The 23,619-nt window shown below is 34.7% G+C and overlaps 1 protein-coding gene across 2 annotated transcripts in view; it reads right to left on the reverse strand.

The window, feature by feature from the left end:
- Positions 1-4,070: 4,070 nt before the first annotated feature.
- Positions 4,071-23,619, reverse strand: part of LOC149904435 (GATA-binding factor C-like) — a 78,528-nt gene continuing 58,979 nt past the window's right edge. For both annotated transcript variants that reach the window (XM_090107197.1, XM_090107196.1), the window contains exons 5-8: positions 20,073-20,207; positions 6,004-6,214; positions 5,636-5,775; positions 4,071-5,200 (exon numbers count right to left, since the gene is read on the reverse strand). In XM_090107197.1, the coding sequence (XP_089963323.1) occupies positions 5,174-5,200; positions 5,636-5,775; positions 6,004-6,214; positions 20,073-20,207 (513 nt within the window). In that variant the 3' untranslated portion in view covers positions 4,071-5,173. The remainder of the gene's footprint in view (positions 5,201-5,635; positions 5,776-6,003; positions 6,215-20,072; positions 20,208-23,619) is intronic.

The following is a 23,619-nucleotide window of genomic DNA, read 5'->3' on the forward strand; positions in this document are numbered from 1 at the left end:
ATAATGTAGAGTATATAATACCTGTCTGTATCAGATGTTTAGATTCCAAAGTAGGTACTAAATTATTAGCTTAGTGTGTAATAAGATATACCGTGTGATGTTTAAAAAATTATATTTTTTTCAAGCAGTATTAAGTGTCTCAAAGAAAGCATAAAAAGTCTGCGACACTAACAAAAAGATTAAGTGAACTTAGCAAGGACAGGTGCAATCGACGCGTGCGCAGCATATCCCCTGACGGAGGTTGTAGCCGCAGAGTATCGCGTTTCTTTTGATTGTGATTGCTCATGTCCACGCTTCAAGAGTTCATTTGTTTAAAATATCGGTCAGTGGAGTGTGAAAGAGCAATAAATAAAATATGACACACTTTGTATGCAGTTTTTATTTAAGTGTGCAAAATTCTTAGATTAAGCTTTAAGACATATGTTTAGAAACTGCAGATACATGCACCCTAATATAGCGCCCGGCAAACTTCTTGGCCAAAAAGAAGCGTAGTGGGGGAAGCTTGCATATATAAAAATGTACTAAAACTTGATGCGCAAACTTCCCCCACCATGCTACTTTTTGACCAAGAAGTTTGCCGGGCGCTATACCAACGAATTTGTGTAACTTTTAAATATTCCTTTTAAATCAAAGTTCCAAATCCCAATCAATTCAACCAGAGTCATCTTCTTATTATCTTAGTTATTTCTGGATGTTTTACAGGACTATCTGTATCTGTAAGAGACATCTGTAAGAGCAAGAACTATCTTGCTCTTTTAAAATATAAAATGAGTGCCATACTGGATGATGATGATCACGTAAATATACTATATGCTCACTATGAGCTACCTTTTGTTCATACAAGATTATTATTTCAATGTGAACTATATTCTAATTAGTGACTACTAAAACATATGATTCGTATGAGTTTTTTGTATTCAAAAAATTACTAACAAATTAATATTCCCTATTCGTGTAGCAACAAAAGACTAAAAACGAAAAAATGCTAATTACGTATTCGTATAAGTCAAAGACCCTATAGTTAGTGAAGCCGTTGAAAGATTAAAGGTGTGTGTCCAAACACCCGTTAACCTGGTCGGAAGTTAAGGCAGGTTTGCAATCAGAGGCCATAAATGACCCCAACGCAGCTTTACCTACAGGTGCCCTCGATTTTAATACTTTATGTTCATTAAACAACGGCTTGAAACAAAACCACTGATGCGATTTTACTTTCGTTCGAGTAACACATGACTGTAATAAATGAGCTTTTATAAGACTATTTTTTATATGACGCAATTTGTTCTTGTTTTTGTTTCTATGATGCTATATCAATAGTTTTAGGATACAATTTTAAATGGCACAGATTGAGTATAAAATTCGACTTTATTTTTTATTTTATTTTTTTTTTTGTCGATAGGGAAAATTGTATCCTAAACAATTTTAAATGGCACAGATTGAGTATAAAATTCGACTTTATTTTTTATTTTATTTTTTTTTTTGTCGATAGGGAAGAGCTTGACCACAATCTCGCCTGATGTTAAGCTGAGATGTGGTCTACCGTCTAAGATGGTACGCGCTTCCCTAGAAGGTACCTGTTCACTCTACGCTTGAAGAGAAGACTCTACATTAAATCCGTGATGATTGATTCCAACCAAAATTAATAGATTTCAAATAGCATCACTATGAAAGCGATGGTCAACAAGGGCGCAATATTATAAGAATTCACTTTTTACCCCTAAATTAACGGATATCTATCTATGGCATGGCAAATGACCATAATATATCCTTAAGAGTAACTCTATCATCCCAATTAATAAATTACTTTAAACTCCTGATTCAAGACGACGGACTGGTTTCGTAAATCGTACTGTCATAGCTACCTTTTATTAACAACTTTTAAGTTTTGACGTCTCAAAATTCGCGACCGAAATGTAGCTAAATTATTTTAACATTTTTTTATGTCACTTTATCAAAGTTCTGTCAGTTTTTATCAGCTCACCTGCCGACCCTCACTGTCCGTTACGTTAATTAGCATACTTTTACTACAACAAAAAGATTATTTGGCCCGAATACTCGGACTCAATACGTTTACACCAAATAATAATTACGGGAGTTCTGTCGACTGCATTAAGGGTCGTCTTTCTGTATACATTATAATATTAATGCGAGGGAGTCGGGCAGGTGAAAATCATCATTGGCTTTCTATGTGATTCAAATATTAAAATAAGTGATGGCACGTTTGACATTGTGATTTGTGAATTATAGGAATAGAAATGGTAACTTTTAATATTGCGTAGAATGTTATAGAGTTAAAGTAGAAGTCATAGCATATGATTTATAATTATATTAAGCTGTAATTCATATAACATAAAATTCACATTTTGCTCATAATCAAATTTTCTAACCTTTAATAAATTACCACTTATTGTTTGCATGGTTGTCCTTAATTGTTCACTAAAAATCATAAGAGTAGGTAGGGTTCCTTATGATAGGGGTAAATTCATATCCATTAAATAAAAAGGAAACAAAGTGTAATCTATAAATGTTTCATAAACATTGCCCAAGGATATATAGTGGCCGTGGTGTTGCGATACCGGGGTCAAGAAGATAAGCTAAGTCCCAGATTGATTCCCGGATCAAACGGCTCGATGCAGTCGACTGTGGACGATCCTTTTCTCTCGACTCGCTGGTTATTACGACTTACTCCTTATAGGATTTAGTCGACACTTGCGAGTAAAGTATTACGCCAGTTTGTTTGATTTATGCCTTGTAATAGAAATTTTATGAATGCCTTGTATGGTATAGGTCGAAACTCGAAAGTGTAGGTAATCATCAACGTACTGATGATATCTCTATGTTTACAAAGTAGTAGAAATGTTGTGTGTCGTAGGAAGCCTAATAACTATAATGAATACACGCTACAATACTCAAACACTTTGTTGTGTATGTTACACGCAGCAAGAAATCACGAGCCGTAAGTTAGCAAAGTGCGAAGTTCGTCGCATCAGGGGGCTCGCACGTTCCTTGGTAGGTGTAAGGATATTTGCTGTGTTGTAAGCCTCGAATATTCCACGGTGTTGCCGTACTCAATAAATCGTGGGGAGTGATGGCGTGCTTTTTGTTGGGCGACATTTTTTCCCGCGCCCACGGCGCATATATCACAGCTCCTAGTGACTTATGCCGTTGTCTCAAGACTCGTTTAAAATAAACTGTGTCGTTTTTGAAAAACGTTCCTTACCTTTTTTAACACTTAATAATTCTTGTAAGTTGCACGAACGGGACGTGTTTTATTCGCCAAACGATTTCTACTACAACATTTAATTCGAAATCGTAATGCAATTTACGATCCCTTATAATCTGTATGCGAAAAAATAAACTATATTCATTGGATTATTTCGGAGCGAGTAAGTTTCTTAAGAGTCGACCACAATACCACAGAAGTCAGCGAAGCGGAATTCTTACAAACTAACGATATCCTGAACTTAAAAAGATCAATTGCAAACATTAATTGTGTAGCAACAATGTCACCCTCGAAATCCGGACGCGGCGATACCGCAAATAAAACGAAAATTAACTAAGGCATATCGGGTCGGGGAACGCTTTATAGGTACTTTATCCGATGTCCTTTCTTCTGAAATGCGATTAAAATTGAATAGGTCCATATGTCGCAGGCAGCGGCCCCGTTACGTCACAATCTCACGGCCCGGTGCATTTTCAATTTGCCGCGAGATAAACGCGACTTTTGGACTTTTTCTGCGGAATAGCGGAATTGATCCGGTGACTTATGGCGGCAAAGACGGAGAGGATGGTCAATTGAATCGATTTCTAATTTAATTTCGACTTCAAATGGATGCGTAGATCGCTCGAGCTGTTTGACCGGAAAATAAGGAGATAGGATCGTAATACCATGCTCAATTTTGTGTTTGCATTTCAATATAGTTATAGATGCCAATTTGAATTACTTTAAGGTTTAAAAAAATGATAGTTCTTTATGCAATTGAGAGTGTTTCTTTGAAATAGTGTTCTGTGTAGGTAGGTATTATTAGGTATTAGATAAAAATATGTTGTAGAAGTTGAAAATAAAAGCCGTGTTGAAATATCAATAATTATTGATAATTTATTCGCAATTTTATTTAAAATACACAACTTCACAATGTTCTGTTTTAAAAACTAAAAATTTAGGTACGGGATATAATTATGGGCGTTCTGCACTGTGAGTGATCACTAATTTACAATTTATATTGTTTTATCTTCTAGAAAATTTTCATTTACAATTTATTATGTACATATATTTTGAGTCCCGGATACCTTTTGTGAGGCCAGTATTTACATTCCTTATCACAACTAATCGTACATTACATAATATAATTTGTTTAATTAACTATACTGAACCCACAAATGGTATCTCCCTTTATGTATGGCCACACAATCTCTTAATTTTTAAATGATACAGTAATACAAATGTTTCAATACAACGCTATTAACTGAAATGGCAATTTAACATAAATAACCAAATAATGTGACCTCGCAACTGATTATATTACGTAAACAATATTTCTGATAATAAAATCGCTTTATTTACAAATTATATGATTAATAACTATTCATATAAATTACTATTGCATTTCGTTCAATATACTAATCAAATCAAATTTACAAAAAAACGAATTGTCAAAAATTTGAACACATCACAATTCCTACAGAGCGAACCGAACAGTTCAAAATTAAATACGAATAAAAATAAAACAATCTATACAGGAACGGAATATAACTTAATATATTTACAAAATACACAATGATTTTAACAGTACCTACTTAATTATATAAATCATCTAAGCGGACATAGTCAAGAACTTATCTAAATTATAATACTGTACAATTTCTCTAGTTGTTGTAAACACTCAGTATTAATACTTGTAGGAAATCGCGGAATATCAAAATTCACACTGGAGTCGTAACTGGGTAAAGGTTAATTTTGAATCGGATATGTTAAATTCAAATCAGCGTGTACGTTTGTAAACGTGTCGCAAACATCAATTCTGTAACAGTCTTATGAATTAAGTGACGTTGTGATATCGTACTATGTCAGTACATCAGCTATGTGAAATCACAGAATCTATTTGTGAGTGTCGCGAGTCGCGGCGCGCGGTCGCAGCTCGACTTGCAAACGTTTCTCTCGGTGCCGCTAGGCTTATCACGTGTACTCGCTCCTCCAGCCAGTCTGTGGACAATATTCATTATTAGATACAATATTAAGATCTATTTAGTCAATAAAGATCAGATCATATAGTCGTCGATACAAAGACAACCCAGTTGTAGCAAACTGGAAATTTTCTTCAAATCTATACATTAAAGCTCTATCAACATTATCATTTACTTATTTTATGCATTACCAGCTTACATAAATACTCTTCTACCTATTTAAAATAGAGATTATCAACTCCGTATCTGATTCTTATGGGAATGAACAAAGAAATGAGCCATGAGACAATGTAGAGCAACATGTATTTTTATTTACTGAAGTCAAGCTACTAAAAATTGCTTTCTCGTTGCCATTTTACGAGACTAAGACTTCGTTATTTCTAGATAATAAGAAAAAGGAAACATGAAGGACATAATTTCCATTTTATTTTGAAGAATAATTTCCGGAACTTACCATAGAATTAAGCTGTGCAAGGTGATGGTGGTGGTAAGGGTTGTGCGAGGCGGGCGGTGGGGCGAAGCCCTGGTGCGGCGCCCCGTACCAGTGCGACATGTGCGCAGCCGCCGGGTGCACCAGACCCACTTGGTGCTGACCTGTAGACAAGGAAATATAGGTTAATAATATTCAATACGAAAATAACTATTGGTAAGGTTTTACGATAGTGGTTGGTAAGGCAATTGTGTTATTGTTTTACTAAATCTTCTGAATACAGAAATATAGGCTGAATTACTTAATTTTTTAAACCCGCACTTTTTTGGTAGGATTTAACTTTAACAAATAGAAACATAGAAAACTACTCATATATTTAACAAAATACATACCGAAATCCATAGCTGAAGGGAAGGACCCTCCGAAGCCCTTAGAAGCATCTCCCAGAGGCTTGATCATGTCTCCCATGACCCCTCCCAAGGCGAGAGCACAGGCCCCACCTCCCCCCATCCCCATACCGCCTTTCTTCTTTTTACTCTTACTACTAAGCTTGCGATTTCTTGTCTGGATACCTTCTTTCTTCATTGTCAGTGGCCGGTTTACCTGCAGCAAAGAAATTACCATCTTTAGACATACAGAAACTCTTTAATGATTGATTATTTACATATCCTGTTTTATTTCTTGCAGCCTTTGCAATTAGTACCCCAATAAAAAATCACTCTAACTACACATAAAAACTACAGCAATTAATTGCAAATTTACATAGCAAGAGGTTAACAATCGTAACAACTGACTCAGTACCTTCCTCTTTATTGCTATGACATGACATTAAAACGGTATGAAAAAACATTTACAATACCAATTTTGAATGCTAAATAAGCGGTATAAAAGCAGCCGGGACCATAAAATGGTATCACAATAGTCGTGTGCGAATATTTAGTTGTTTGGTGACCGATGCCGACATGCGTGAAGGGAACACTGCTTGCATCCTAATTATTGCAATGATGCACTTTGTGACTGTATTCTTTAGTTTTGTGGGAATGACGGGAACTGATTCTCAGTTCCTCTTGCCGGTCGCACATTTAAATGTGAGTTGATGTCATTGGGGACAAGTTCTTCGAAGCACTTTCGATAGTTCTGCGGTTTGCCATTTCAAATTGTAGAGTCACATAGCTAGACTGCGGGACTAGAGAATTCTTTCTTGAAACAGTTATGGCATGTCGGATCGTTTGCATTCCGTTTTAAATTAGATTATGGAATTTTTCTAATGTTCAACTCAAGTAATGAAGATCTATAGTATTGTGTTGTGTTGTTTAAAAATCAAAGCACTGGTACATGATTAAATAGTGAAACAATCATCATTTGTGGCGGATGAGTTAACCACTTTTACGAATTGATGACAAACATGTAAAAAGAGTAGGTATTTTGATTTTCCCTGTGCCATTACATGTTTTGAATTAAACATATGTGATGGGGAAAGGGATAAGAGTTCCTATTGACTTTTTAGGGTAATAGAATTTTTGTGTATTTCGCAGGTCAAACTATCTCGGTCACTTTCTGCACTGTGGTTCTGAGAAGCATGCGTCACGTCGGACGGACGGATGGACAATGAGTTATTCATCGCCTTCCTTGGAACTTGGCGGCATGTGGCCCTAAACGCTTCAATGTTCGCCGCCAACACCAGGACAGGCTGACCCGATCTTATTTATACTTTGGGATATTGGGATACCATGCCTTATACACCTATGTCCTAATTGATATTCATAGGCTTTGTGATAAAAGTGAAAACCATCGGTAATAGGGCATTGAAAATTGCTATTATTGTATGACTTTAAAAGTTATAAGGGAAAGCTTTGTTCCAATTTGTTTTGAATTCTTAAGTTCATAGGCCAGATGTACCATATCCTGAATTTTTAAGTTACATAGAAATTACTTTTATAAAATGCGTTTATTAAAGTGTCCACACGCAAGAACGACTTGGACAATTGCGTCCTTAATTTAGGTTAAGAGGCTAATTTTGAAAAAATTCCCCGCAAATGTTGCAGAACAGTGCGTGCTAATTCCAAATGGCCCTAATATGTTCCCGCGAATCGCCCACACAACGTGCCCGCATACCGCGCCGTCGCTCCTTCAATTGAACCAATATAAAATGCATTAATATTAGTGCATATGCCGGCAGATTTGCGAGTGCAGCGTAATTAGGTCATTGAGAAGCCTTCACGTTCTTTCCAAATTGGTGGCATAATCAGAGCATTACCATCAACCGTGCTCTGTATATCTGATACTTCATATACTTTGTGTATCTACTTCCCTTATATGCTATGAGCATTTAAAACCGCAAACATTTTTGAAACGTTCAAATAACGACACCTTGCATTCTGCGCACAATTTATAAAAATGGTATTAAAATCCAACCAGGAAAACGTCCTCGGGTTCACATGGTCATTCGTACGTAGTTTGCATGCGAAATATACTTCCTTCTAAGGCTTATAGCTCCATAATCGGAGTCGCGGAAGGTGTACATCATATTGAAATACTGGCATTCTTCACTTCGCCCGTCAAGCAGTTATATAGTTAAGACATCCGCCATGTTGGTGCAGAAATTGCTTAATAACTGGCCATTATGTCAGGTTAATTACATTGCTGTTCCCTCTCCGAGACGATATGCTCTGTATACTCAATAATAATATATACCTGTGTGCGAACAATGTAGCCTAATATGTGTTATAATAATTATGATACGTTATGTCAATATTTGGATAATATGAAGTGGGGTGACTAAAGTTAAGCATTGCTTGTTCATTGTTAGTTTGTACATTTAATTAGTGTACAAAACAAACCATCTGTATCTGTGTATAACAAATTATACCACAAAATAGCTGGATTTTATTCGTAATATTATATGGAGAAAGCAAGACGCCCATTCAATGGGAAGGATCATAATTATGAACAGACATATCTTGGTTGTGGCAGTGAATCCGCTACTTCACTAACGATATACGCACTTTGCATGCAATTCCACCTTGTAGGGCATCATAATTGGGAAACGGCGCGAGTAGATATTGTTTACTGTTATTGTAGATACTGACACAATAGTAATAAGGCACAATATTGCATACGTTAATTTTCTCGAAAAATATATATTACAAATGGTTAATGTATTGTCATGATCGAAGAGTAAAAGCTCCTTAATTATCAATTAAACTTTAGTACGTGTTTGATCGTACGTTTAAGACTCCATTTTGTTTAATGAAAGAAAAAAATACTTCTTTCCGGACTACAAGCTTTATCTTCAACGTAAAATTGTGAATTGTGTTTATGTGAATTGTTCACATCAATATAACAAGGAATGTAAATTCTTCATTTAATTGTCTTTAATTAGAACTGTGTAAATAAGCAAGTTTCTATTAAAAGATTTATTTTTATTTTACTGCAATAAGTAATAAAAAAAAAGTTTATATACGTACAGCTTCTACATCACACGTACCATATCTATTGTGCCTATATGACAAAGTCATGGTAATAATAATAAGCTTGAAAGCAATACTAATAACAAACCGTTAATCTTTATAATTAAACTAGCGGTCCGCCCCGGCTTCGCCCGTGGTACATGTTTACGTTTTCTCTACATAAAAACCATCCTCGTATTTCAAGGAATATAATAAAAAAAGAATTATCGAAATCGGTTCAGCCGTTCTCGAGTTATGCGCTTACCAACACATTTTGGGATTCATTTTTATATATAAGAAGATACTTAAACTACTTTATGTCTTTTAATTATTACTCTTTACGATGAAATGTGTCTAAAAAGGAAGTCGATACATGTAAAAACGCAATAAGCCTCAGCTTATCGTTGAATCTGATAGTATATCAGATTGTATCTAATCAGTATAAAATTCAATGAGTGAAAAATATTATAATGATGTTTAATGTATTTTCGAATACAGGCATTAGAAGTCAGTGAGCAATTATGAAACAGAGCTCCCCTTTAAGGGTGCGTAGCGTGAGGAAATAACATTTGTTCGTATGAATTCCTAAATCGTATGGAAAACTTGTATTGAACATTAAACTTATCTGGAGTATGCGGAATTGAGTATAATTTCTTGTACGTTTCATTATACGGCGCATTCATGTAACATAATTTCAAAACTGAAAAATAATTTACAACGGAAAACTGTTGTTTGTATTGTTAAAATACTTGAGTATAATCAATGTAGGTACTTAATTCTTTTCGTAATATCACACCGATAGTAAAAATCGTAAAAAATAAATAATTGGCATAAAATATACTTTCATATCACACTAATTACGAACTATTTAACGCGCGATGACAAGCCTAGAATTTCATTCTCAATTATATGTGAATGATAGTTATAAATATACCTATCTGTTATCTACAGTGTAACTTACGAGTTACATACCGTGTACTAATTACAATGACTTCAACGCAATGTACGATTTCCATCGAAGTTTTTATTGCAAAATAGTTGTAAAAAAGTCAAACGATTCACGCAATGAACGTGTAATAAATGTAAATTGCCGGCGAATATGCGTGTACTGAATTATATTATGTGACTATGCGTGTGTATAATGACGTTAGGTTTCTAGATTGAGCGCTATCTGTGCCCATCTGCCTACATACAATTGGTATATAAAATCAGTCGGGGAAATAACAGGCTCACATCACAATGCCGTGGAAAATGTTCTGAAATGCAATTTTCCCGACATCTAGAAAGCTTCACAGACAAACATAATTAAGGCAATAATGCAAATGTCTCATTGTTTCGGTGTAACTGTTGTAACTTAATTATTTACTTATAATCATGGTTGAACAAATTACCAAAAGTTAATTGTTTTACAACCTACATTACATATTCCGAAACGTACTATATATTGCAATGAAGTACAACTGGAGTCGGTGTGTAACAAATTATGACATCAGGAACTTCAAAGCAACATATTTTTATGTGAAAAAAGTTTTATTCTCAAACGAGTTATAAATTTCACAGAACAATTAAACATAATTCACAGTAAAATTAAATAATTAGCGATCAATTACCGTATAAAGTAACAAACGAGGCATTATCGAGAAAAAGCAATGTTCGCCGCTATTGAAACTGATAGCTTACGTGAGACTTCTGTTTTTGCCACCGGTGATTGATACGGTATTTAGTGGCGTTTAACTGACAATGCAACTGCGATTTCTTATACATTTACGCACATATATCATTTAGTAAGTACATTCATATATATTACAACGTTCATAATACACTTCCATAAATAATAAGAATAGAGTTGGGCTCTACCGCCTCTACGTTATGGTTTTTGTGATATCTATAAGTCTTATTCTTGTAATTGTTCATTTCAAAATTCAACACAAATAGATAGAGATACATATAAATTGTACAATATTACAAAAATAAACCTTTTTATCAAGCTTTTTTATGTATTATGTATTATATATTTAGTTAACTCTATGTGTTAGAAAATTACAACTAGAAACAATAAAATAAAATCTATCTTTATACTGTTTCTTAACCGTTTAGCAAATTGAAATGCAAATTGTTTTAATTATTCTAATTACCAAGTTCCTATGTATACACTAGAGTATAATATAGTAGTTGAATAAATTATATACCTAAGACAAATGCATCATAAATCTTAGTTGATTAATCAAAACGTAGCTCCTATCGTTGTGACTGTAGGTACACTATAAATCATTCAAACTCATTGTTTTAACAATTGAGTATTTGTTTTATATTTGTTTTTGTTAAGTAATTGAGTAGTAAATATACCTAGAATATATTGTCATATCTATTGATTGATGTAATTGCATACCCTATATTCATAATTCTTTAACGAATACGTATGTATGAAATACCTAGGTACACTTCCTAGTGTTTAAATGATTGGTTCTTTTTATCCAAAATTAAATATCAAGTAATTATATGTATTTCCAGGAAAAGTTTTTATAGTCTCACATTATTTTACTTCTAAGTTAGATATAGAAATGCACATTCGCTCTACAATTAAAAAACATAACTTACCTAATTCTTTAATCGATGATAGATTCAAAAATCTCTTCATCCAATCAGAGACGTGTTTCATGCAATTAAAATATCCCGAGGACAAGGCAAATGTAGCGTGGAGCAAAATAAACGAGAGATGCAATTGTGCGCGACCCGGCCACACGCGGGTTGTTGGAATCGTCTACGTCTTATTAATACGCTACTGTTTGTGCAGTATTATAATATGTCTAAATAAATTATTTGTAAAGTAGTGATAATATGGGGCACTCTATAGGGTAAATATTTCAATAAAGGTTGTAGCTGAAGAGGACCACGTCATCGATGAAACAATTGTGAGGCTTCTTCTCTTGTTGGAATTAGAATACTCGAACAACATAATAAATTCATGATACATATCTGTTTAAATGAGGTTGAAGTTCGACCAGGACAATCCTAGTAGGTGGTTGGGTAGACAAAAATGAGAAGTCAAGCTCCAATAGATTTTCCGTACTAATTTAATAGAGCGTTTTGTTACCACATTGACAAACTTTCCTACAAAAACATGCATCGTTTCAGTGTCTACACCTGGTTTTTTAAATAGTTTTTCTACCGTGGCGCCACATATTTGCATCGCTCAATCGATCTCAAACGTTGCATCAAGGAAAGGGGTTCTATGTTTTAAAACTTTTAATGCAATGTTTGGTTGAATGCGAGCGGCTCTTTTGGTGACGGAGAATTAGTTCCGCGTAGTTAGCGCGCGGCAATCGGGCGGCTTGGCGCCTGCGCATCTTGTACGATAAAAGGTTATTAGTTTGTGTGGCTGCGATTTATACATACTGATATAATATATAATGACCTGTACGCGTTAGAAAACATGTTTTAAATTTATTTCATATAACACCCAACAAACCAATTTTACTTTTTTAATCATCATTATCCTCTAATGAAAATCATTAATTAAGTAACAATAAAAGTTCAAAACCGTATAGAAATTGTAGATGCTGTGAATAATTGAATATAGCAGCACTTTAATTGGGAAGTTATAAAATAAAATTATAAGGTACCTACAGATAAAAAAATAAAATGTATTTATTGTCTATGTTTAACTCATATATTTATCGAGTATAATATGTTTAACTTTTTAATATAGGTACGTTCCCTTTCCACGATAGTATCATAAAGATTTCATAAATACATTAAAATTATGATTAAAAAAATCACACGAACACGAAGTGCGCCAATAACTCTGAGTACATTTAATATCATTCATCATATCGTTGATTGCTCTTTTTTGCGACGTAAGCAATATTTCATAATTAAGGATGTGCCCGAAGATATGTCGATGAAACACCATTCCTTGTTTGAAGTGAGCGTACGATTAAAATAAATACTCCGGGCAGTAGTCGGCAACGGACAGCTGTTTCTCGAAAAGATAATTGAAAATACGATTTATACCGCGCCAAATTTATCGATATTCTCAATTTATAGCGAACACTGACTTTCTCGCAAGTATGCCTATAATTATATTCACGACCTTAGAAGGGCTGCCTTTTGTGTATACTATCGAAATGAATCCAATGCTAGATGACTCATACATTACTATAATTTCTTTTATTTACGTCAGAAGTAAGATATCAATCAGATATGGTATTAATTACATACGAAGCAAACAATCAATACTGATAACTATTTTTTAAGCCTATTATTTTCTATATGCAGCTACGTATCGATACCACATAATAACAAAATGACAAATACGTACATCAGATAGAGCATAACAATCATGAATTTTTAAATTCATTAGGTATATATAGGTATAATATATTTATAAATAATCTTCCATTGAAACAATTACTGTGTAGGTATTATCATAAAGCAGTCGTAAATTATTAAAATGAGTAATATAAATAAATCGGCAGTTGATTCTCAAGAATCAAAATGAAGTTACCCTCGCACGGCTATATCTCAAAAACAATTATGGAAAACAATAAATTTATGGTCAGCCTGTGGCACTGAACCCGGTCCAATTAGATGTCCGTTACGTCCGCACTAAATCTCACACGGCTACCACGCTACACTAATTCATACAGATTCACCAACGAGCCGCTTTAAATGTCGACACGGAGATTATCGATATAATATAACCGACTCCACACATCACTACCCTCCTTGAGTCCTTTATATTAATGGATATTTTTTTACGTAATGAAAATGCAAATTCGCACCTCGAGCTCATAGAAAAAATACATACAATGTTAATTGCATTAATGCGTAATGTCTGCCTGCACTTTTCACGCATATTTACACATTCATAAGTTACTTCAGCATATTATTAACTAATAAACGGTATCTTTGATGTTATTTTTTACACGAAGCTATTTAACTATCAGTCAAGTATAACATCAATTGCTTGAAGCGAAATACACACAGCCGTATTAAGTTTTCAATGTAAAAAAATTAAATTCACATCTCACCATTTTTTACATTTATAACACTTATTACTCATTACTTCGAAATTATTACGACAGTGACATCTTCATAACCACAAAATGTTATTTAATGGCCCACTAAAACGAAATTAAAACAATAGCAATAACTTTAAATAAAGGCAGCTGTAGCTCACCACGCCACGAGACCAGACAAATTTACGGTAAATACTTAATTTTTATACAATTTTATATCTGCCGATGTCATTGCGAAGGACGACCTCTACCACGGCAGGATAAAGCTAACCTAATTCGATATACAGTACATTGCTTCTTTTATTTAGAACACAAAGACTTATATCCCAATGACAGACCAATGTATGACGATATTTTAGTTGTGCCGTGTGCGGGAATGTCTCGTCGGTTAGATTTGGCCGCAAGCAGCGCGTGCCCGAGCTTCGCACCTGCTCCTAAGACCCCAGTAATTATTCCACGACTTATTATATGATTATCAGAGTTTTTTGGTGCTTTCAATCAAATTACACCTTGAGTTCGAATAAGATGTTATAAATTTTATTTTGTCGTTACAAGTTCGGTTAACTCGCGTGGTACCGGTGTAAAACGGGGCAACAATTATTTTAAATTCAATTTGTAATTTGTGTTGGGTCTTTCGAGAGTGTGTGGTAATTTACATTAAATTTTGTACTTTTAATGTAACCACTGTATCCCGCTGACTGGCCTGAATTAAACTTTTAATTATTATAATTTTGTTACGGCACATATACAGCTCAATTACGGCTATCCTTTTCAAATATATAATTTGAAAGCCGTGACATTCGTAATTTATTCACGTAAAATTAAAATAAAACGGAGCGTCTCGACGTCGCGCTGTTTAGATCACCTAGTTGATAATTCTAAATTTGTGCTTATGAAAACGCAGTTTTGCAGTGGAGCACATCGATGTACCGATAAACAAATATAATTAGATGTGGGGTGTAGGAGGTATCCGGATAGTTGTGATGTTATCTAGCAACCGCGCTTTGTGTCAAACGTCAGATGTTTATCTGAGATGTTTACAGATGTAGGGCCGAAGTTGGGCGCAATCGAGCGGTACTCTATGCTTCATGTACGAGTTAATTAACTGTGCTCTACCGAATGTACTTTGAACGGGTTAAGCAAATGTTAGGCCTAATTATCGGTACATAATTTTTATAGATACGAAAGGGTTATGACACAATGTGAGAGAAGTGAACTAATATGGCTACAGGTAAGTAAACCGAGAAATAGAACTCTCTACTATGTTCTCTCAGTGTGACATTAATAATAAAATGTATCCTACTTAAATTATTGTATAAGGAAAGTAGATATAAGTAGGTACATTTGTTTTTTTTTTTATTTATTTAAGAATGCTAAATGCAACCAATCAGTGAATACCTAACGCTCTTCGCTTTTTAATTAAACTAGTTTTTAGTTTCGTGAAAAGCAAAACACGATCTCTATTTTTATCACTATTCATCATCAATAAATCAAAGACATTCTACCCAAGAATTTCGAGCCAACATTCAACAATTTCTTAGAATAATTAAACTGAAGTTTAAACCCCAGTCGATTTCAAGCTGAGCCTTGCCCGTAGATCACGCTAGATGTCGTTGATACACGTTGGCACACGGCCACATCTCTGATGATTATATCCACTTGTAATTAACATCTCGATGTAATCTTATCTTAATATTTAGTTTTGAATACCAGTGCCGTGTACGTTCTCATTTTTATTAGTTTAGAGAACAAGGTGAATCAGTAATAAAATAATATTTCATACTACATATTTATAACATTTCAGAATGCTATGAATCGATACACATTGTCAGACAATTTAGAGCGACCTTCTATTCCTAGACCTTCGAACGTCGTTATCTATTAGACCTATATATTATAAGTCGACGTTACTCAAGAACTATATTTCGAAACTTCAATAAATAATTTAGCTTTATTTAAAGCATTAATCTCTATGAAGAAAAAACAATAATTGCGCAAAGGACATGCGTTTATCGCATCGAACGATCGAACTGTCGCGCAGCTGCCTTTTGTTAAAGCCCCCTTCAAAATAATGTAAATTTTTACATGTCGATGAATCTTAGTAATTATGGTTCATATAAAAAACGCGAAATATGTAACGTTGAAAATAAATGGAATATGAATAAGTATAGAAATAAAATCGTGTTTGTAAGAAAATTTCAACTATTTTAGTGTAAGTATAAAAGGCAATTATTATGACCTACCTAATGTTGAGAGTTACGGTTATCAAAGACGCAAAGAATTCGAACGGAACGCATTAAAACAACAATACCTATATATCTTGAAGAAGCCCAGTTTCCCAAACACAAAGACAATAAATCAGCTGAGAATCGCTCGCTAAGCGGAATGAGAGCCTCATGAATAAAAACATGCTATTTAGCGCAACACTCCGTCTTCAGACCAACAAAACGGTTTTATTTCGCTCACCGATACACGATATTAAACTCTAACAATCTGAATTGAGCTTCCAAATTGCTAATAAAGTTTATCGAGCCACTGGCGGGCATCGCTCGCCAGTTCTACGCAAACGCATTTCCGGCCGAACGCTGCCGGGAAAAAGCCATTTAAAACAAAAAAAGAAAAAAATGGTAACACGCCGCGCGCCGCGCTCGGACACTTCCGGTGGGCGCCATTTTTTCTGTATAGCCAACAGATAAAATCTTTCCGGCCTACTGCACGAACGCCCACTTTATTTCTTTTATTTTAAACAAACGATCACGTTTTGGCGAAATTAGATCGTTCGATTTGACAGCACTTCTCGATATTTTTTATCACCCTACGATACAATTATTTTAGAAAGTTCCAAATTGATAAGCGACACCGTACACGGCGACGGCGGAGAACTATAATTTTAAAGGTGGTTCACGAATAATCCAAGGACGGTTGAATATTTTGAGGTAAAATGAAACAGCAGGTTCAAGCTCTATGTTAATGAAATTGCTGTTCAAAGTTGAATATTCAAATTGATGTCATTATAACATTCGCCCAACGTACCGGCAGTTTGGCGACCAGCCAGTGCATGTGTAATGTAGTGTAATGAGAAAATTTAACTTTTTTATCTCACGCGCGATTAGGTTCAACAGTTTGGTACTATTCGAGCCTCTATTTTAAAATTTAAATCCCTACATTATCTCCAAAAGCTCCTCGAAATAGCCGTGTAGTTTCAGTAATTATCGCGTAGAAATGTTAATGCACCGACGAAAACTTCAAAGATTTACTTTGTATCAATAACCCAACATTAAAATCTAATGTAAAAGAAAAATAGTTGAAAAAACAGTGACTGTCAGAATCCCTCGGATGTTGGCTGAACAAAACAGCACTTTAGACGAAGAAAAAAAAACTAGGAGAGCGTTCTCAATTCAAAAATTGAATTGATCGCCCCATTGTATTCGAAATGTATCATTTGAGCTGTTATTATGGTGGCTCTCTCTCTAACATTCTATGCAACCTGGTAATCCAATACTTTTGAATAGAAGGCACTTAACGTAACGATCTAGTTTAGAATGGACCAAAGCGCCTTGGCTTATGATTTGTTTAATGTTTTATAATGAAACAAATAAGGATTGCTTTGTCTTATTTCAAAGATATGTAGCAATGCGTATACTTTTTTATTTTATAACACTTTCGAGTTGTTTTAGTGTTAACATTCATTCAGCTACTGATCACTTCATAAATACTTATAGCTCTTTTTGTACCAAGTGCATCGTAATAATATAGTAAGTAGAAATCGCTAGTTACAAATACAATGTTCAAATGAATAATTTCGTACAAACAAGATTAATTTGAATTTGATGAGCATTGAAAGCTCATTAAGGGCGAATCTTCTAAGGAAGTTCGTATAATAAGAACTAAGTAAATATAATAACAATAAAGTGAACCAATAACAGACGATCGCAAAAAGTTAATACCAATGATCTGTTTCAAAGGATCCACAAAAAAATGGAATCTAAACCACAAAAACCTAATCGCGTATAACTTAAGGAAGTACCGAATAAACGAGCGTGATAAATTAAACAAACAAATTTACAAAAACCCACGCAGGCAACCACCTTTTCAATAAAAATATACGTAAATTGTATTTTAGTATCTATCATGTTGCAATAAGAAGTACATTAGCTTATCACAAATATTGATTCTATTTAAACTTTACGGAGTTAATCCTATTGAGTATATGCGATCAAAATAAATAATGCGGTTTCTATATTGGTTAAATGTATTATTTGGCGAAGCGAAATCTTTTATGAATCAATTTCAATCGTCTTTTTAAATAAACTTTCCCATATCAATCAAAAATAAGTAATGTAATATGTTTTATATAAAACAATGCCACTTACAGCAAGAGCTTATGAATGGTAGCGACTTGAAACGATTGAGCTAATTTAAATAATAACAATGAGCGCAACAATCGCATTTTTAATAATAAAACAGTATTAAAGAACTTTAGATTAAATTTTAACTTTGTTATTTTTTCAAAATTAAATCTAAAGAGTGTTTTTTGACAAAATAATAATATAACCTCCATATTTTTAAATGAGACAATCTTCACATAACCAATAAATACAATTTTAAACCTCTCAATATAACTAAAAGAACAAAGTAGCTTTAAACATTCGTTTCAATAACAATAAAATGTAACCAGTAGGCAGCATTCGGTCGCAAATACCAAAAGGGCTCTATAAATATTTATGAGAAGGTGTACCATCCGTCGTGTCATTGCTACTGCTTTATTCCCGTATTGTGCACCCATCATTCCTTCAACGTTCAAGTATCCACTCCCATTTCCCTTTGTCGCTGCTTCCAAATAATTAGACCAAACAACATTGTTGTTCGGGCACTTTAAAGGCAATAAAGTATACATTTCAACAAAAAATCTCGAGTGCGCCAAGGGTCGTATCGGCAGTTAATTTTGCTATTGTAACCTACCCGCTTATGTTTGTTCCTTTTACGAATGTATCGCTTACTGTAAGGGACTTTGTTTATTATGCTGCGTCTACGGGGCTGTGAGAGTCGTGAGAATTGCTACCAGTTCTTGCTATATGCTTAATCTTAAGCACTAGATGTCATAGAGTTTTGAAACTTTTGTTTATATGGCACAATTGTTACCACTTCCACTTTCTATAATAAAACCGTAGACTTAACCATCTATAGCATTATTTTCAAACTTTACAACATCAATAACTATAAACGTTTATATTAAACAAAAATCCTAACAATAAAGAACAACAAATCATTCTCTCTGCTCAGGTACATTATAAACCATAACAACCGAAGCTAATCCTATTTCATTTTAATTAATTTCTCATTCAAAAGCGATTTGGTCCACCAATATCGAATCGCAACGTCACAACTGAGTCGTTATTCATTCGCATCGAGTATTATGACACATTACTGAGGGTGTGGGCTATTAGATCCCAAAGCGGTTGTCGCTAAGATACTGTCAATTCATCCCGGGAGGATACCGCCTCTGGGGGCTATAGGGGACTTTTAAATCGGCCAGAATAACTGGTCTCTACCCTGCTATTTATTGAGTGCGAACTGCAATCACTGTTCAGTAGACAGTAGCTAATGCTTAAATTGTAAAGAAGTTTTTTCAAAAGGGAAATTATTACGTTCGTTTTTTAGGTATTGTTCAATAAGTACCTTATGAAAAATGACCTTAATTCTGTTACTGTCATAATTACAATTTTACGAATTGATCATGTCATGAGATAAGATTTTGGGCATTAATTTTTAATTTGTATTTACGCGGACCACGAATATTTGTGTCAATGGTGTAATTAAAGTTGTTTTCATTGACTACGTATTAACTGTTTGAATAGTTGTAATATTATTATTACAAATATAGCAAAACTATCGACTATTTATTACGGCATAAATTTTCCTTCACGAATAACTTCTGTATCCCCCCTTTAACCCTATTTCTTATACTTATATAACTTTACTAATACTTACATTATGTAGTTTGTAGTATAGTCCGCACGCGTTGCATACAGGCTCGCCGTTCTGGTTTCGTCGCCATAGCGTGGTGGTGGTTGTCTTGCAATTGGCGCACGACGTCCCCGCCCGCCTTGCCGCTGACTGTAGCGACTATAACAATACAATATTTGTTAGTTTATCGTTTTAGGGAAATAATAAATATAATAGAGTGTGAATTGCATTTGCTTGTGAACTTGGCTGATTAATTTTGCAAGGATCTTTAGCGTATATCGTTAAAATCAAACTATAAGGTAGTATTGTTGAGTAAGGTATATCTATGATGAGATTTATTATACATTTAATGTCAGGATAATTTGAAATTCACTTATGAAAACTTTTATTGGCATATTGCTCTAAATTTTGCATCGTCATAAAAAAGAACCAAAGCAAAAGCCAAGGAAATACAAGAAGCACATTGACATAAAATATCAAAAAGCGAAGCAGCCATCGACTATACGCACCTGCCCATTACTACACGTCAATCAAACAAAAAACAACCCGGTGGCCGTTTATACAGTCCACAAAAGTGCCTCACTCAATTAAAAATGCATTCGTCCTAAACCGACACGAGAAATAAAACGAAACGCGCAATCCTACTCATAATAAATCCATTAATTTGTCATGTCATTTATCGAACAAAAAGGTCGTAAAGTATTACGAACTATTCGAAGTTCGATCCTGATCGATTCTCTGTAACTAGAATCGAATACTACCAAAGATTATCGTGACCGAAACGGTGTATTGTCCGCTGTAATATCGTAAGTGTGGTTCTGGGTACAGTCGAGAACAGCGGTTTACAGTGATAACTAGGAACCTGATACTAATATTTCAAGTAAACATGAGTCTTTTCGAATATGAAAACCTAGCACCAGTTATAAACATGTTTGTGACACTTGTTTTCTAATAAATTAATTTGAACCTACATTTTGTTAAGTGTTAAGTGTATCTCAAATTAAATGTCGAACAAGTCATTTTTTCTATAGAGAAGAATTTAACGCATATTTTTCTGTCCATTATATGTATAACCTTAGCACTTAAAATTGCAATGTGAATTGTAAAATTTGTAGTCACATGTCTGACTTTCCAACTTTTTACTTTTTAAATCGTATAAATAAATAACAAATTTAAATGGAAATTAAGCAATTTAATACTAATAGCATTTTCACACGCGTGTACCTCAAGCTGCATATTGGAATACCTAAATATTAAATGGTTTGCGTCGATATTCGCCGCGTCATGGCGACTCCTTTGTGCCAGAATAAGATTATATTTTTTATTAGATTAGAGCTCGGTTTATTAGCCAGGCTTTTTCTTTGCTTGGGAACAGTAGAGCTCAATCGTGTTTTTGTCAAAACGCATTTACATAATATTATATTTGTCTGGGCGAATCTAGATTTTTAAGATAATAGTATTTTTCATCACAATAAATAGTAAAAGGAGTATATGATATATCTTATATCTCTATAGAAGGTAGATATAATATTAAACAATTATTTTTATATTAACCTATTATAAAATATTATGTCCTCCAATTTCGATATTATAACTAAAACAACCTAACTTTCGCCCGGGTCGCAATTTATTAGTCATCCATACAGGATGAAAAGTTAGCCCTAAATTTTACGAGTCAATTACGCGAAACCGATTTTATAAGCTGGAGATAAGAGTTTCTCATCAAACTATATCGTCCGCTGCATCACGTTCGTCTCTGGGGAATCTGCTGGTTAATTCGGAGGGGTCGCCGCTAAGCCGATTACAAAAGTCAACCGGCCGTGGGGGCGCTTTTATTTCCAACGAAAAATGACTGTTTACTCGTAATTTTATGACCGAATTACTTTCGCTCCTCAAACACCGATACCGCTGGAAAGCGTCGTAAATTTTACGAGCACAATTATTTTTTATTCAGCTCATATATAACTCGCCGTACCGACGAAGGAAAAAATAGAAGAATCCTTGAATTCTTCACTTAAAAAACGTGAAGCACGCGGACACTTGTACATTTCGACGGAAGAGTTTTATTAATTGTTATACCCATTTCACTGTCAACAGCATTCCACCGCGATCGATATCGAGCTTCCAAAACAACCATGAGATAAACGCCGACAAAGATAAAGAGCCATACTCGGATAAATAGACAAAATTCAGTACATATTGTAATGGTGGTACTTTAATTTTCAGTGTAGTGTAAACTCAAAGGAGAGCACGCTGTGACAACATCAGGCCTCCTTTGTGTTGCGACGCGAACAAAAACATGCCTTTTGTTGTTGTTTTGGACAAAACTTAGCATTTATAAAGCATAATACTGTCCTTGAAGTGGACAATTTCACGTATAATTACATTCTTTACTCAGTCACACGAATTAATTTTCAAACGTCTGTTCGCTTCATCCATATGTATTTTATGCTTAAATTATACACGCGAATTAAATAAATGAATTTACAAACACAAAACGGTTATTAATTAATGAACACCAAACACATCAAACAGATTAATCTCGCTCCAATTCACTCAAAGTTGGCTAATTCAATAAGCCACCCACATTAAAACATATTTCCATAAAGCCCAGCCCTCCTCGCCTCCTCGCGATCCAATCAGCCTTATCTCCCGACCCTACTGCAAACACCTCCTAATCAAATCAAATCACAGCCTCCGTCTTCCCTAATCTATCCACCTATCTACACTTAAACATAAAATTATATTACAAAAAGGGACGCTCACCTACAACCCCTCATATATTTGCAAACAGAGGCAAAATTTAACCCATCGGAAGCGACTCAAACATACCTATAATCTATATTCGGAGCAACACATGCAAACATCGTTCAGTCACATCACGCTCACATACCCGCATATCAGCATATCTACGCCATCTAGATCCCACTATGAGAACCCCCAAGAGGGAGGCAATCCATTTACCAGTGATAGCTCTATACTGAAAATTCTCTCCTATAAGTAACGACTTAGAGATGACAATCGTATAGCAACACTGCTGTTTTTAAAGGTTTACATGGCCCCTAGCAGTGAAAGCGCGGAATCGATGTAGCCTTTACCCCTCGCCCCGCACCAGTTTTTCCGGCGTTCCGTCCTTATCTGACTGAGGCGATTAGATAAAGAGAGATAGAGCGTGAAAATAAAGATTTTCATCGTGTTCACTCACACCGAGGTGCTTTCAATTCGTACAAGTTTATAGTGGTTGTGTGCTGTGTAGGTATTAATGGGGCCCGTACACATCTATAGGTAAAGTGGTTTTCAAATAGAGCAAGGGTCGACAAAACTTTGATGCAAGGAGTGGCTTCTGAACTAGTTTCCTGGGAGCTTTATAAAGAAGAGCGATATAAGCTGCGTATAAGAATTTTCAGGAGTTTGTTTGCGATCCAGGAAATGGAAGCTCTCATAGTGAGCTAATAGGTCGTAAGCTAGAGATGCCTATCTGAAGTATTCGAAATGGGGTTCGAATTTCTGTCCATCACGGTAACAAAACTAACAAAGCTTGTCGGTTACTCAATAGGCAATAGTATCGCGA

This window comes from Colias eurytheme, chromosome 11 (genome assembly GCF_061535395.1).
Source record: "Colias eurytheme isolate Ceu_HAF_F1 chromosome 11, ilColEury1 Martin Lab GWU primary, whole genome shotgun sequence".
Lineage (NCBI taxonomy): Eukaryota > Metazoa > Arthropoda > Insecta > Lepidoptera > Pieridae > Colias > Colias eurytheme.